General features: G+C 35.2%; 1 protein-coding gene across 2 annotated transcripts in view; it reads right to left on the bottom strand.

Moving 5' to 3' along the window:
• The window catches only part of b3glcta (beta 3-glucosyltransferase a), a 74,451-nt gene that overhangs the window by 58,126 nt on the left and 1,129 nt on the right, over positions 1 to 15,196 (bottom strand). For both annotated transcript variants that reach the window (XM_052616281.1, XM_052616279.1), the window contains exon 2: positions 3,805 to 3,851. In XM_052616281.1, the coding sequence (XP_052472241.1) occupies positions 3,805 to 3,851 (47 nt within the window). The remainder of the gene's footprint in view (positions 1 to 3,804; positions 3,852 to 15,196) is intronic.

The raw sequence follows: 15,196 nt of genomic DNA, 5'->3' as shown, positions 1-15,196 counted from the left end.
AATGGAACAAAACAGAATCGACAAAGATGAACGACTTTAAACTTCACACAGAGTCATACAAATTCTACGTATTTGCTAAGATGCTACAGAACGAATGATCAACTAACATTCATGATAGGCTTATTTTCAACAGATATACTTTTTTTAAGTCTCTCTTTCTATGTCACTGAATATTTCTAAGCAAATATTGATACATGAATTAAATTGTGATTTAATTAATTCCAACATCATGTAATTTATGTTCAAACTAAACCCTACTAAACACACACTGCGAAAGGCAGGAAAAGGGAAACTTCAACGAAAGCTGCAGCAGCACTATTCATTTGGATCCTTGATTGCCACCAGTCAATCCTCTCACCCCATGAGCTCGAGGATGTGTGTCTTTGAAGAACATTGATTTAACAGTAGGAGAGCCTGAACAATTGTCCATCCTGTCATCCCACCCACTGCTTTGCAAATCAAGAGAAGCTTCTCAAACATTTAATGTCTATTTCTCCTCGTCTCCATCTTTTTGAAAGGACCTAGTGGGAACTTTTCATTAAAATGTCTACCTTGGTATCTATACGAAGAATAGGAGTGGTTCCTTTGTTTCTAAATGAATGTGTGAACCAGGGTACAACCAGGGTAACAAACTATTTTCCCTTTTAATTTCACTTGCTTGAAGGAAAGAGAAGAAATATCAAAAAAGAAAAGGAATAAAAAAGCACTAAAAACTTAAGACATACAAACTCGTCTGAACTGGGGTCAAGGTCTATACACAAATATATCACATCTTCCTTTCCACTAATTCTAATGCACTCACCTTCTCTTTATCCTCCTCTCTGTCCCTCATTCCCTCTCCTGACCCAGAATGTCAGTGGCATTTCTGCTTAAAACGCAACAAAAGCTACTCCACAAAATGAATGTATTAACCATGAAACCTATAGGGGAAAGCAGAAACGGCTGACACAATAAAAGAGACAAACATTACTAGCGGCGAGGATCATTCTCTCTGCATTTCAGCAGTGAAGTCCCCTTTCAAAATCCCTTATAGTTAGACAAGCTCAATGCAATGCCTATTGCAGGACAATGACACAGCCTGGCAATTTGTAGATGGATGATCTACCAAATAAGATTTGATTAAATAAGTATTGATTAAAACGCAGAGATTAAATTAATTTAGGGATGCACTTCTTGGCAACTAATGATAACCGATAATAAATTAAATGGTTGCCTTCTGAAGTTTGCAACCTGTTCAAATCCAGAATCTAGACATAATGCATTACATAAAAGTAGTTTATGAAATATATTTCTGTATATTTTAGTCAGAATTATTGTCGTCGAATAAAAATAGCATTTTGCATGCCGCCGCTCCTTCAGTAAAGTCTGTGACTCGCTTTCTATCAGGACGATCCTTTTTGCAAAATGGAAATAGAAGCATGAATTACAGGTATACATACATACATAAATACACACACGTGCTTTTTTTTGAGAAAAGTGGGGACATCACATAGGCGTAATGGTTTTTATACTGTACAAACTAGAGGTCGACCGATATATCGGTCGGACGAAATCGGGCAGATATTTGTAATTTTTTATATATCGGCATCGGCTGATATCCATGTTTAGTAGCACTGATATAAAGTCAGGCACATCGGCGGGCAGCCTCATGTTATTGGTGTGGTGGAAAGTGCTGCTGCCACATGTGAAGAAACCCGCCCCCCTCCCAAGCCAAAACTTTTGGAAGATTCAAATACAGTCCTGGGAATAAAGGTAGTCAAAGAATTTCACTCTGTAAATGGGGTGGAGAAGTTGGCAGCTCTTACAAACACTGCAGTGTGATTGAGGGCTACGTTACTCTGCCCCGCTCACAGACAGCACCGTGCTCAGAGAGACAGCTGTCCTGGAGCTGCCCAGAATGGTGAATGACATTTGTTCGGAAGCATGGTTTGATGCAGACAATAGCCAGGTTTCCATCTAACTCATTTGCATTTAGGGATGTCAATATTAGATCATTTCCATGACCGATCGTCGTTTAAATCAACGATCAATTAAATAAACTTAATGCTGCAAAATGCGTATGTAGCAGTATTATTTTTATGTGCAAAAGCCACTTGGAAAAAAAGCTTTCCCACCCAAATTAAAGGGGGTTTAGTCTGAATACAATGCTGGTAGAAGGACTGTAAAATTTATAGATGTGATTATTATCATTTGATAAAATGAAGAGATCTATTTGATCTCTTGAGAATACATTTAAGATCATTTTACTTTGTTGACTGTTTCCAGTCAAGGAGACCGCTGAATGTGCCTCTTTAAATGGTTTTGTGGTGCTCGTTGTTCTATTTTAAAACACAATTTCAATGTTTTCAAATGACACTAGTATTAAAAAATAAAATTATCCCAAACGTAACTGTGGCGCTTGTGGCAGTGCTGAGCAGTCAGTGAACCACTTTTTTCACATCAAAAATTTTATACAAATACTATGACCAGTAATTTTTTGTTTGATCCTGTTCTGCAAAATATTAGATTTAGAATTTTTTGGAAAAAAAAAAAAAATCTGGTATTTACGTCACGTCTCGTTCTGCACATATCCAAATGTTTCCATATTCGCAATGTATCTGAATGTTAAACTATAATATTTTTTTATGTAAACTAGACTGAAAAGATCATCCTCTTCACATGAACAAAAACATCTTTGGCTTATACAGTGGACCGGTATACTACGGTCTATTTAAACTGACCAGTGTAACCTTGTATATGTTTGGTTGACTGTACTTTATTTTAATAATGAACAGACTGCGATGTAAGTTTGAAATTAGAATGCACTTTAGATGTTCGGTGTCATTTATACCAAGCACAAATGTTGCTGGTTGCTAGAGTGCTTGCAGCACTACTATTATTTATTTTTTTATATATTTTTATATTTTTTCAATTTAACTTATTTTTATTTAAAAAACTGTATTTATTTTATTGAAATGTATATTTAAGTTTTCATTTATGTTCCAACAAACTTGAAAAATTCTGCTTGATATATGCTCTAAAACCTTATTACCTGTTTTATATATTTAATACTTGGTCAGTTTATTTATTTGTTTGGTTAACTTTGGATAAATTTTTTTTTTTAATACAATGCAGTGCAAAAAATTAAGATTCGAGAGATGGTTAAAGTCAGTGCTCAATAAATGATGATGAGTTTAGAAAAATTGTGCATCCACTTATTATTAGTGTTAGACATTTTAGCATGCAAATGAAGGGGAAAACTTAAAGATATCAGCCCTAAAAATAAGCAGCACATATCGGCCATCGGCTAACCCTGACCTCTAAACATTGGCATCGGCGATAGAAAAACCCATATTGGTTGATCTCTAGTACAAACTGTATATTCTATGGCCCTACACCAACCCTACACCTAACCCTAACCCTCACAGAAAACTTTGTGCATTTTTACTTTCTCAAAAAAAAAAAAAAATACTCATTCTGTATGGTTTCGAAGCGTTTTGAAAAATGGGGACATGGGTTATGTCTTCATAAGTCACCCTCTCCTTGTAATACCTGCTTCATACCCATGTCATTATACATAGTTGTGTCCTGATAGGTCACAAAAACATGCACACACACACACACACACACACACACTATTTATATTTGGGGTGTATTGGTAAGCTTGCATTTATAGTGCTGCATAAACTAAACTTGAACAAGGGATGATGGATCTTTAGGCATGCATGAGGATACACATTAAAGAACAGTAGATGATACAGATCTACAATTTAAAATCGAACTGCTACCTCACTCAGATACACAACAGTAAACGTCAACCCTTACCTTTGTTGGGCTCTCCATGACATTTCCCTTTGCAGTGATGAGGGGCACTGGAGAAGAAATCAAACAGAAAACATCAGATCACAACGAGGGCTCCAATAACACGATGAGAAGCCCATGATTTCCTAATGTAAATGTTACATGCTCCTTTAAGTAGTGGGAGTTATAGCCAGCTGATTAGAGGAGAATCTCTTCTCCTTTAATCTGTACCAGCCATTAGGGACTTCTGTCTGCCCTGCACCACATGTATTTCGCAAAGTTTTTCATTAGAGCAGAAGAAGCTTCTTTCAAATTACATTTCCATTGATCCTGAGAAGAGAGCTGTTTTGCAAGGAGCCTCGAAATCGATATCGAGCGTCAAAACGTGCAGTTGCAGAAATGACTTTTGGTACCAGTGAAATCTTTTTTGGTACAAAAAATACCAGTTTGTAATTGCTCCTTTTACTTATCCGTTCCTCTGGTGAAATTATCAGAGCAGAGCTAGGTGTGCATTAAATATCCAGATTAACTCCTATGAAGGTTAAAAGGCATTTGCTTCTCGCTACTTCACAAGTCCATTTGCAACCTAAGTAATCTTCTTTTATATAACTCTTTGAGGCTGAGGTTTACACCTCTGAGCCAATAGTCGGTTTGAATTTTATATTGCTTCTTTACCCATGACCCTGTATGCTTGTAACTAAATTATGTATGGAGTCCAGTTCACTGTAGATGTCCAAAAAACAAACAAATAAATAAATAAAAAACTCTAGAGAAGCCTGTAGAAAAATTCCAGCACTGTGAATTTGGAGTTTTTCATATAAACATACAAATGGTGCCGAAATCCAAAAGTAATAGGCAAAAAGTAATGTTTCTTGGCTTGGTGTTATGCAGAATGCATTAAATATGCATAAATGAATGGCTCCGTGCTGAAAATGTCTGCTAGCTGTAGCAAAAACATCTTTAAATTCATTAATGTGGACAGTGATGACAACTAATATCTAACACTTGTTAAAAGAAGATGACTGGTAAAAAATAGCCATAGAGAAAAGTGGAAAGAAATCTAGACTTGGCAGCATTAAAATTTCAAGTTAACTTTGAAATGAGGAAACATGATCAATATCAAAAACGAGGGGAATCAAAAGGTCATGTGTAAATGTAACATGATTGTTATGTAAGCTTGTTAGACCTAAAGAGCACGTGTGGCTCTGAGGATCTAATTAGTCATGTGGGCTTGAAAATAATGTTGCTGAATAAATGATATTAATAACAATGTATAGGTGCATTTTTTTTTTTAATGTCACACTGTTTGCACACAGCATTACCGGCAAGCGAGTTCAGGGAATAATCCAATATGCTCGCCTAAACTTTTCTTCTTTTCATAGACTATTAATTGCAAAGGCCAAATTAATTTCATTAATCAGTCTGTTTGGATGCTTAATGTGCATGAACAGTGCATGAAAATATAGTCCCTGTGCCCCATTTTAGGTCTCATTTTTTAATGCTCAGAACTCTATCGATCCATTTCTGTATCTTGTATATAATATTACAAATGAAATACAGTTACTTTAAATTGGTATAATATTTAACAATATTACTGTATTTTCTGATCAAATGAATCCAGCCTTGGTGAACATAAGAGACTTCAAATCCGACCTCTAACATTTGAATAGTTGCATATATATAAAAATATATATCTATCTGTCTATTAAACTACCTAAGATTCAAGTACAGGTGAGTGGATTTAACACCAGTCACACAACTGCATTCACATGTTAAACAACTCCCAAGACACATTTCCAGAAGTTTTAAAATGATCTACCAGAACCCTTAAAGCAGTCATTTTCTCCCTTTCTTACAAAATGTAAGCCATTAATAATAAATAACCCATGGGTGGATGAATTCGCTATGCCCTGAACATTACTGCTGCTCTTTTTCCACTGTGGTTGAATCATAAAGGGCCATGGCATTTTCAGCATATCAGTGGGCAGGATGAGTCGAGGCCAGAGACGATATATAGGTCTGCTGTTGCTGTCAGATAATTCCCCCAACAGTTCCACCCAAGCATCAGGCTGTTTACAGCTGATGAATGCACATTGGTACTGACTATCATCAGGACTGCTTCCCTAATGTGCTCTGCCCTCACAGCAGCAGAAGCTAGATCACAATTTCACCTCAAATCTAATATTCTGTATTAGTGCTCCGACAGGATCACGAAAGAACAGCAATATGGGACACTCATAATACTACATCTCCCCAAGCGTGCCATTAAGACGATTGTAAAATGCAAGAAATATGTTTTATATAAAAAGCTCAGCACATTCACCAGCATTCCATTTCACTCAGCCAACATCTTAAAAGAGAAAAACATCCATTAGGCAGATTCATCTTGAATTCTAAATAAATAATTCCACATAAATAAGAGAAACTTTAGAGTGAGAAAAAAGGTTTCAACAAAGAAAAATTGGTTCTTTCACCAGTAAGACATGCTATATTCTCACATGGACTCAGAGTCTGGCAGAGTGGATTAAATATGCAACATTTGGCTTCCTTCAGGAACGCATCCAAGTTTACTCCTCACTCTCTGACGTCTGTCGCAGACTTTCAATCTTTTCATGCTGGTCCCCTGAGGATGTTAGGGTGAGAGAGACACACACGAGGGCCATTTACCAGCTCTCCAAGCACTACTTACATGTGGCCCCTAAGACTGTATCACTGATAAAATACAAAGAGAAAATCATTTGCCTGAACTGAAAAAGAAAAATTAGGACAATCAGAAGCTTTGGCTGAAAGCTGTGCTTGGGTAACCAAAGGGTTTCCAAAGTCTGTTAGGACGAATGGATGCACTGTTTTTGTTTCTTTGGTACATAGTATCTAAAAAGTCGTATGTCAAATCAAAAGGATGCCAAAATGTTCATCATAAAAAGCAAAAAATTACTAAAGGATTGCTGCATCATTTTGATTCTGAAGATAATTATAAAAACACTTATTTATTATGAAGCTTTTAATTATTTATTATAAATAAATAAATAACAGCAGCAGTATTCGTAAAAATAGTATTAATAATACAGGACAGATTTTAAAATTCTACATACTGTGTTTAAATAAATTAAGATTAAAAAAATTAAAACATGAAAATTAAATGTGAATTCAGGCAGCACAACATTATAATGTACAGTATGACAAATGGATATATTTTTGGATTTGCTAAATTTAACAGTATTACTAAATTATCAGTGTTTTAAAAGAATAACTACATTTTAAGTGAGTTTTAAGTGAAGCAATGTAAAATAAATGTAAATGTAAATGATACAACAGTCAAAAAGAAAGTTCTTCTTCAAACTCAATGCATACTTTGAAAGTACAGGAATTTGTATTACTTAGTTGTGGAAGGCAGAAAGGATGCTTGAATTACCAATAAATGCATTTATTAGCTTTGTTTCCTCAACCACTCCTCCAGACATTTCCAATTTCACAATCAGCAACTGTTTGCCTGAATCAGAATTGTAACTGGCACTTAATTAAAACTAAACTATTGTCTGGAGTATTGGCTTGGAAATGGAGGAAATGGGATTCCGAAGTCTCAGAGCCACAATGAGAGCAGTCACTTTGGTTTGCTTCTGGAAACCAAATTAATTGCCCATGCATGCGTGTCGTATTCTGCCTGAACTGGTATTTTCATTGCCAGGTCTTCACAACATTTCCAGCACATTATGGTTGTTGCCTCAGTAAATAGCGAGCTGTGCAAATTACATGATATTATTACTAATATTTGTTTCATTAAATTACTCATTCAGAGATTACAAGAAGTCATTTGTTGTACTCCATATACTCTGCAACCTGATAATGAACCTACAACTGTTAATCAAAAGAGGCAATGCATAAAGAGAGTCAGCAATTCACAAGTGAAAGCAAACAAAGCAAGTTATTAGTCATTACTCCTTCCATAAATTACAAATGCACACTGATATTTATCAAATGGGCATTCAAAGGAGCCCTCAAAGCGGTTTTGAGAGAATTATATTAATTACATGCATTAGTTAGGAGAGACTTGCAGACCACTGCCTCTTGAATGGTGTTCCTGACATTAAAGGGGTCATATGATGTTGCTAAACAGAACATTATTTTGTTTATTTGGTGTAATGCAATGTGTTTATGTGGTTTAAGGTTCAAAAAACACATTATTTTCCACATAATCTATATTATTGTCTCCTTTATGCCCCACCTTTCTAAAACACAGTGATTTTAACAAAGCTCATCATTTTGAAAAGCGAGGTGTGCTCTGATTGGCTAGCTATTCAGTGCCTTGTGACCGGTAGAATACCTCAAGCGTGTGACGGAAATGTTACGCCCCTTACCATACCGTGATGCTGTTTTCCCGGGGCACTCATTATAAACAGCATTTGCTGCATCCAGTGGGGACATAATTACTGATTTTATATATATATATATATATATATATTAGTGCTGTCAATCGATTAAAAAAAATTAACTAATTAATCGCACAATTTTTTTAAATTAATCGCGATTAATCGCAGTTAAAAGACTGAAACTTTTTGGATATGTAAATGTAAAATGTAAATAATTCATGTAAACTCAAGACAAAGAAACTATTTAAATTCAAAATATGATTGTTTATTGGAATTTTTGTTTAACTTGTAACACAGATTTTCTCATGTAAACAACATACCTGCAATAAACCATCAATATCCTCCAAATTAACTGTTGGCTTGAAAGCCATATTTATTACAGAAATAAAAACACAGGCATGTAAGTACCATTTGAATTTCAAAACAATCAATGCCAATAAAAAACAAAAATGATTTCCATGTTGAATTATAAGTGGACTGCAAAAAAATTCCAAAGTATAGTCATTGCCAGTGCTTTAAGTGGGCCGGTATGCACTGGTACTCAGTACCGCCACTTCCAAATATAGCTCTTGAGCGTACCGCCACCTCTCCGTGCGCCCAGAACGTGCTTGTAGCGTACCGGTACGCTCATTTGGACATCTGTTTTAATAATAGAGGTTTTAATCTTTTACCTGCACTGCCGATTTTCAGAGCGCCCTTCACAATGCAAGCTTCCTAATTCATCCCACCCAGAGCAGAAACTACATTACCCATTCACCCTTAAGTTATACAAGTGAATAGCTCATGTGTCGCTTTTCCCACTGTTAAGTGTCAACAACTCAACGTGGCCAGAGAAGGTGTGTGAAACTCGTTGTGAGTTATACTAAAGCAAAATCTTGAGTATTTATTGTCTGATAAACATTAAAAACTGTCTGCGGAGGTTGAGTCGTCCTGCAGCCCCCGCTGGCTGTTCATTGGCTGCAGCATCTTTTTTCTAAGTTCTAAAAAAATACCGTAGACGGCAAGGCACAAATTTAGATATTCATTTATCTAATTAATCTATAGCCTATGCACAAAGACAATATGATCTTTTTGTCCCCTTTTTGTTTTAAAGCTTGATGAAGAGAGAGAGCGCAAGTTGCTGCAGCTGAGGAGGACAGTGATGCACGCGTACAGGAGTGATTGACAGTTCGCGGCACTGTGTACAAAAAATACTCCGCTACACAATTATTTCGTTATTTTCGTTTAAGCTTATTAACGTTAGCGTTACAGAAAGGTCTGATTTACGCACTGTTACAGTCATTGTTTTTTTTGTTTTTTAAACAATGACATTTGAGTTCATGATTTTAATGTTGCTGTTTCTTGTGGCAGACTAAATGAAGAGTAATGTTTCTTGTGGCAGACTGAAGAGTAATCCGGCAGAGTTTTATACTGAAACTTTCCGTCTAAATGTCCTTCCTTGGTCTTATCCATATTTCTTTGCATGTTGAACACACATAGGCCACAACTGGAAATAAAAAAAAACTGCAACCGCGTTAATTGCGTTTTTTTTTTTTTACGCGTTAAATATTTCAAATTAATCGAATGCGTTAACGCGCTAATTTTGACAGCACTAATATATATATATAATGACTTATACTGTCTTTTTATGTGTTGCGTTGCATATCACGCTGCATAAACATAAAACCACGTCTGCATTTGTAATCAAAGAAATTACAAACAACAAGCACTATTCTGCTCAAAACTGGCGTTTGAATTGTGAGTGGCAAATTCTTTAAATATGTAAACATACTTACAGGCTGTGAGTCAGAACACCAGACTCTCCTTGCAAATTAGTTTTTGCCCCACTTGATCTTAAATTTGGATTTGAGACTTTAGTCTTTGCTACTTTACAGATCTTCTTTATGCACTAAGAGCTTGTAACTCTCCAAAGATAAAGGAAAAATTGAAATCACATCATTCATATGACCCCTTTAAAAGGAAAAAGAAATCAATGCTATAGACTAGTTGCTGCTTCTGCATTCAGTCAGCCTGTATTAATTCCCTCTTGCTGAGTATAGACACTGTTTTGCCTATGATTAGGACCACAAACAGTAGGGACACTACATAAAATGTAATCTTAAACATATGTCAATCACAGACGCCTTCTAAATTATAGCTGATATTAAGCATAAACTACTCTTTTGACATTTAATTCTAAGTGGATGAGTGTATGCTTTTAAAAAAACACAAAATTGAATGGCTCAATGAAGTTAATATGACCTGAAGGGAGCATGACATATCTCTTGAATAAAAGTACCTCTGCTCATCTTTCACATCACTTAACAATATCACTTTAGAAGTGGGTGGCTAAAATGAAGAAAAAAAAATTTTCTGATGACCTGTCAATCAGAAGAAAAAAGGTAAACTTTAGAGAAGTAGCTGCCAAGATGGACTGACAGGCCTTATAATCACATCAAAAGTTTGTTGTTAAATGTACATGACAGGTCTTCTGTGCTCTAAATAGAAAAATATTGATCGCTCAAAAGATTGAAACGGGATGAAAGTGGAGTTCCTTGTCAACAAGTTGTGAGCATTATTGAAAAAGGTATCACACCGCTTGACAAATGTCTCTGCTTAGGCATTGAAGCCTTCAGAACTGAACTGAACTAAATGCCGTTAAAAGTCAAAATGAAATGAAAATGTATAATTTCCAATTGCATGTTATGGATTTGATTGTGACTGTTTCCTCCACACTTTTCCCATTTTTAATCAAAATGTCATAACTCGCAAAAGCGGTGACACACCAAAATTTAGCTTGAATTGATTAGATTTCATATCGCAATATATATCGCAGAAAAATAAAATATTGCAATGTCATTTTTTCCCAATATCATGCAGTCCTAACGCAAAGTCGCGAACCATTTCAAACAATTCAGTTCGATTTGGTGAACTGGTTCAAGAAGATCCGGTTACATCGAGTGATTCGTTCGCAAACCAGATATCACTAAACTGCAGTGAACGCGCTCACAACAGACCCGGAAGAGAAGACAATGCTGAATAAAGTCGTTTTTGCTATTTTTGGACCAAAATGTATTTTCGATACTTCAACAAATTCTAACGGACCCTCTGATGTCACATGGACTACTTTGAAGATGTTTTTATTACCTTTCTGGACATGGACAGTATACCATACACACACTTTCATTGGAGGGACAGAAAGCTCTCGGACTAAATCTAAAATATCTTAAACTGTGTTCCGAAGATGAACGGAGGTCTTACGGGTTTGAAACGACATGAGGTTGAGTCATTAATGACATAATTTTCATTTTTTGGCTGAACTTACCTTTTAAAAAGTTACCATAGTTTAAAAAAACTGTAATATTGATTTAATACATGCAAAAACACACAACACATTCTCACCTGTGCAAGTTATCCCATTTCTTCGGGAATTTAAATTTGTGACATCTTGGAAAATGCATTTTGATTTTTGTGAGTGACAACACTGTGTATACAGTGGCAAAAATTAGAACATTTGGCAAAAAGTCATCAACATGGCCCAACTAGTGCTGATGGTGTGGAACGCACTGCAAAAACTGTTCCTCAAACATTGTTTTTTAAAAAAATGTATTGTATATTTTAGCCGTGATTCCCATTCACCTCCATTATAAGACTGACAGATTTCAACGGTTTGTGTTTTTTTTTTTTTTTTACATTTCATGGACCATGTTGGATTAATATCCAAGCATAACTGTAAATTATGAATCTGATTAATTACATAATTTAGTAATTATTTTATTTGAAAAGTCATGAAATATTAACTTTAAACTGTACCTTTGTTCTCTCAAACCCCAAACAAAACATGAGGGCTAGCCTAAATTCTGATTTTTGCTCAATTTTGGTTTCTGTGCAGATTATGTGAAATTATTTTACTGCTTCTCCAGTAAAATAAATAGGCTAAATAAATATCAAATCATAAAACTTTGTTTTAAAGTATTAAAGTAGATCATACTGTCCTTTTTCTAGAGCAGGTTAGTAAGAAGAGAGAAAAACATGCATTGGCATTTCTTTGCTCATCATAAATGCCTAGTTTGTCTCCATCTCCCATGGCTTTCAATCCCAAGCCAAATCCTAAAACTGCCTCTCACTGATAAGCAGAACAGAGCGCGAGCATTCACATTGCCAAGGTGATTTCTTGCCATCCATGGATTCCTGCACACCCTGCATAACTTTAGATATGCATTTGACAATCACTTTTTCAAGCAGTGAGTACTGGTGTGTTTATCTTTTTAACTGTCAGGTGTAAACAGCACTATCTTTCAAATCTGCTATCGCAAATGGTCTCCTGACTCAAGCAAAGGAATAACTTCTATGGGAACAGAGCAGCATCTGTGGGAAAGTCCATATAATGGACTTCAATGGTGCTTAACAGGCTGAAGGTCAGTTCAGTTCAATTTATTAATATGGCACATTTAAAAACAACAATGGTTGACCAAAGTGCTTAATGTCCAGAACAGTACAGTTCAGTAAAGTACAGTAAAAACATCACAATGTCTCAGCTCAGCTCGAAATAAAAGCCAAGGAATACAGGTGTGTCTTAAGAAATGACTTAAAAATTCCAACAGTCTGAGCAGTTCTTATGTGTACAGGTAAACTATTCCACAAATTAGGTGCCACCACTGAAAAAGCTCGGTCACCTTTTATTTGTAATCCAAATTGCAGTTTCAGTGCAGCTTCAATTGGATCTACACAATCCCAACCGAGGAACAAGGGTCTTATCTAGTGAAATGATCAGTAATTTTCTAAAAAAAAAATTACTATTTTGAAGTTGGAGGAGAATTATTTTTTTTTTTGCCCTTCCCTTTTTTAACCAAGATAGAGAGATGAAGAGCTAAACGCAAGACGTGCATTTGTGGTTAAAAAGTATATAAATTCTTGTTTTTTTTGTTTGTGTTTTTAATATTACCAATCAGTTCGCTAGATAAGACCCTTATTCCTTGGATGGGATCGTGTAAAGCCCATTACATGTAGAAAAACCTTGTTTATGACTAAAGAAAGACAGACATTAACATCTTGGATGAGTAAATTATCAAGAAATTCTTATTCTGGAAGTGAACTAATCCCTTAACAAAACACCTGCTGGTTATTTAACTTTTGCATTTTATCTCATCATTTGATGCACATTTTAAATGGCATTGTTTTTAGCTGTGCTTTGCAGCAAAACTTCAGTGGCCTTTGACTGATCATTCCTTCTGCCTGAAGGTACACACAAAATATATGTTGTCTAAGTTTTATTCTGCACATCATAAATAATACAGGTCAGCGCTGATATCCTGCCATTTGCATCTTCATAAGGCCTTCAAACAAGAAATTCCTTATAGGGGCAAAAATATATATATAAAATTAAATGATCTGATCAGGGCTCCCGGCTCAACAGACTTTTTCATTTGGCAGGACAATCTATTCTATTCTATTCTATTCTTACTCTACAATGTTTTAAAAAAAACATTCTTGTAGATTTTTATAATGTTTTAATATAAACCTTACAATTTCTTTTTTTCGATTTTCATCATAGAAAAATTACTTGTAGTTTTAATCTACAAAAATTAATTATTATTTTTATTAAATGTTTACATTGTCAGAAAAAAATTACTCGATCTTAATATGCAACAATCAGTTATTTTTCTTGTATTTTTATTTATAAAATTATTTTTGAAATGTTACATTTTTATTATTATTATTCTATATTTATACTATTTATTGTATTTTTTTTACTATCCATAAGATTCTTAGGCTGATAATTCTTAATGAAGACTATGATAACAATTTTTGCTATTTTTACCAAACATCATGTCAGTCAGCTAGACAATTTCACAACAACAATGTTCAATGCAACACACAAAAACAAATGGCCAAGACAAATTTAAGATGTATTTTTCAATTTTCTGTGCACATCAATAATTTCATGAAAAGTTATGTCTGAGATTCTTCAGCATGTGTCATGAACTTGGAAGAATCCACCTTTTCCCTGCAAATCTAAACAAATGCCTCAGTGGCGACACGGAGACAAAATAAGGGCCACTGATAATATTTCTTATCAGACACATAGCACAATTTGCCTGTGGTTCAGGTGTTAGCTAGACACATTAGGTTAGTGGGATCCACAGGCTTTTTACTGTAGAAACAGATAAGGTGCTTAGTCCAACAACTTGAATTGCATTTGCGTGACTTGCATGAAGGCATACAGACTATATTACATCAGCTGCAAACACACAATTCATGCAACACATTCAGGTGGTTGTACGTGTGATTTATGACTTTAATATCAACAAATGTCCATATTAAACTGTCTCTATAAGCATTGATCAATCCATTATATCAGTTCTATCTGCACTGGTGCTCTGTATAAAATGTGTAACCTATCTTATTTGTCTGGGCTACATATTCTTCCAACAATACTTCAGATTTTGACACATCTAATCCAGATTCACACTCTTGCACATCATGCAGTTCAATGAATTATTTACAGTGACGACCATAAACTCTGGCTGTGGCAGTTTATTCACTGTAAAACACTTATGATGCCCAAAAAACTGTCGTCAAGACAAGCAGCTCACTAGGTTTTCGAGACATAATCAATCAAACCTCCAATGCACAAAAATGCTGTCTAGACAGGGAGCTTTTTTTAAATCAACCAATCACCTATGATGCCCAAAATGTTGCCTAGGTGGGAAGTTAATCCATTCATCCTGTCTACTAGACAATTAAGTTTAAATATGCGTCACATATTTACATATTTCATTCATGCAACTGTCAAAAGAAGTTGTAAACACCCATTTAATAGCACTCCACAGAACTTGACGGAGTACAGCAAACTAGCGGTTACGAGAAAAAGGAAGTGTCATTTTTGGCAGCTTATTTAAAATAGGACAATACCCTTGTCACTAGTATTCTAACGGTTTATTCTCAGCATGTGCTTTTCCATCTGTAAAATAAGTAAAAACCTTTTTATACCGCTGCTTTTCTCAATCAAACAAACAGCAACAGAAATGAACCTAAGCTGAAAAACTTCCTTTTGGTAAATGAGAACT

Source organism: Carassius gibelio, chromosome A15, assembly GCF_023724105.1.
Source record: "Carassius gibelio isolate Cgi1373 ecotype wild population from Czech Republic chromosome A15, carGib1.2-hapl.c, whole genome shotgun sequence".
Lineage (NCBI taxonomy): Eukaryota > Metazoa > Chordata > Actinopteri > Cypriniformes > Cyprinidae > Carassius > Carassius gibelio.
The sequence above is the reverse complement of the archived record's forward strand: the minus strand, read 5'-3'. Positions and strand labels throughout refer to the sequence as shown.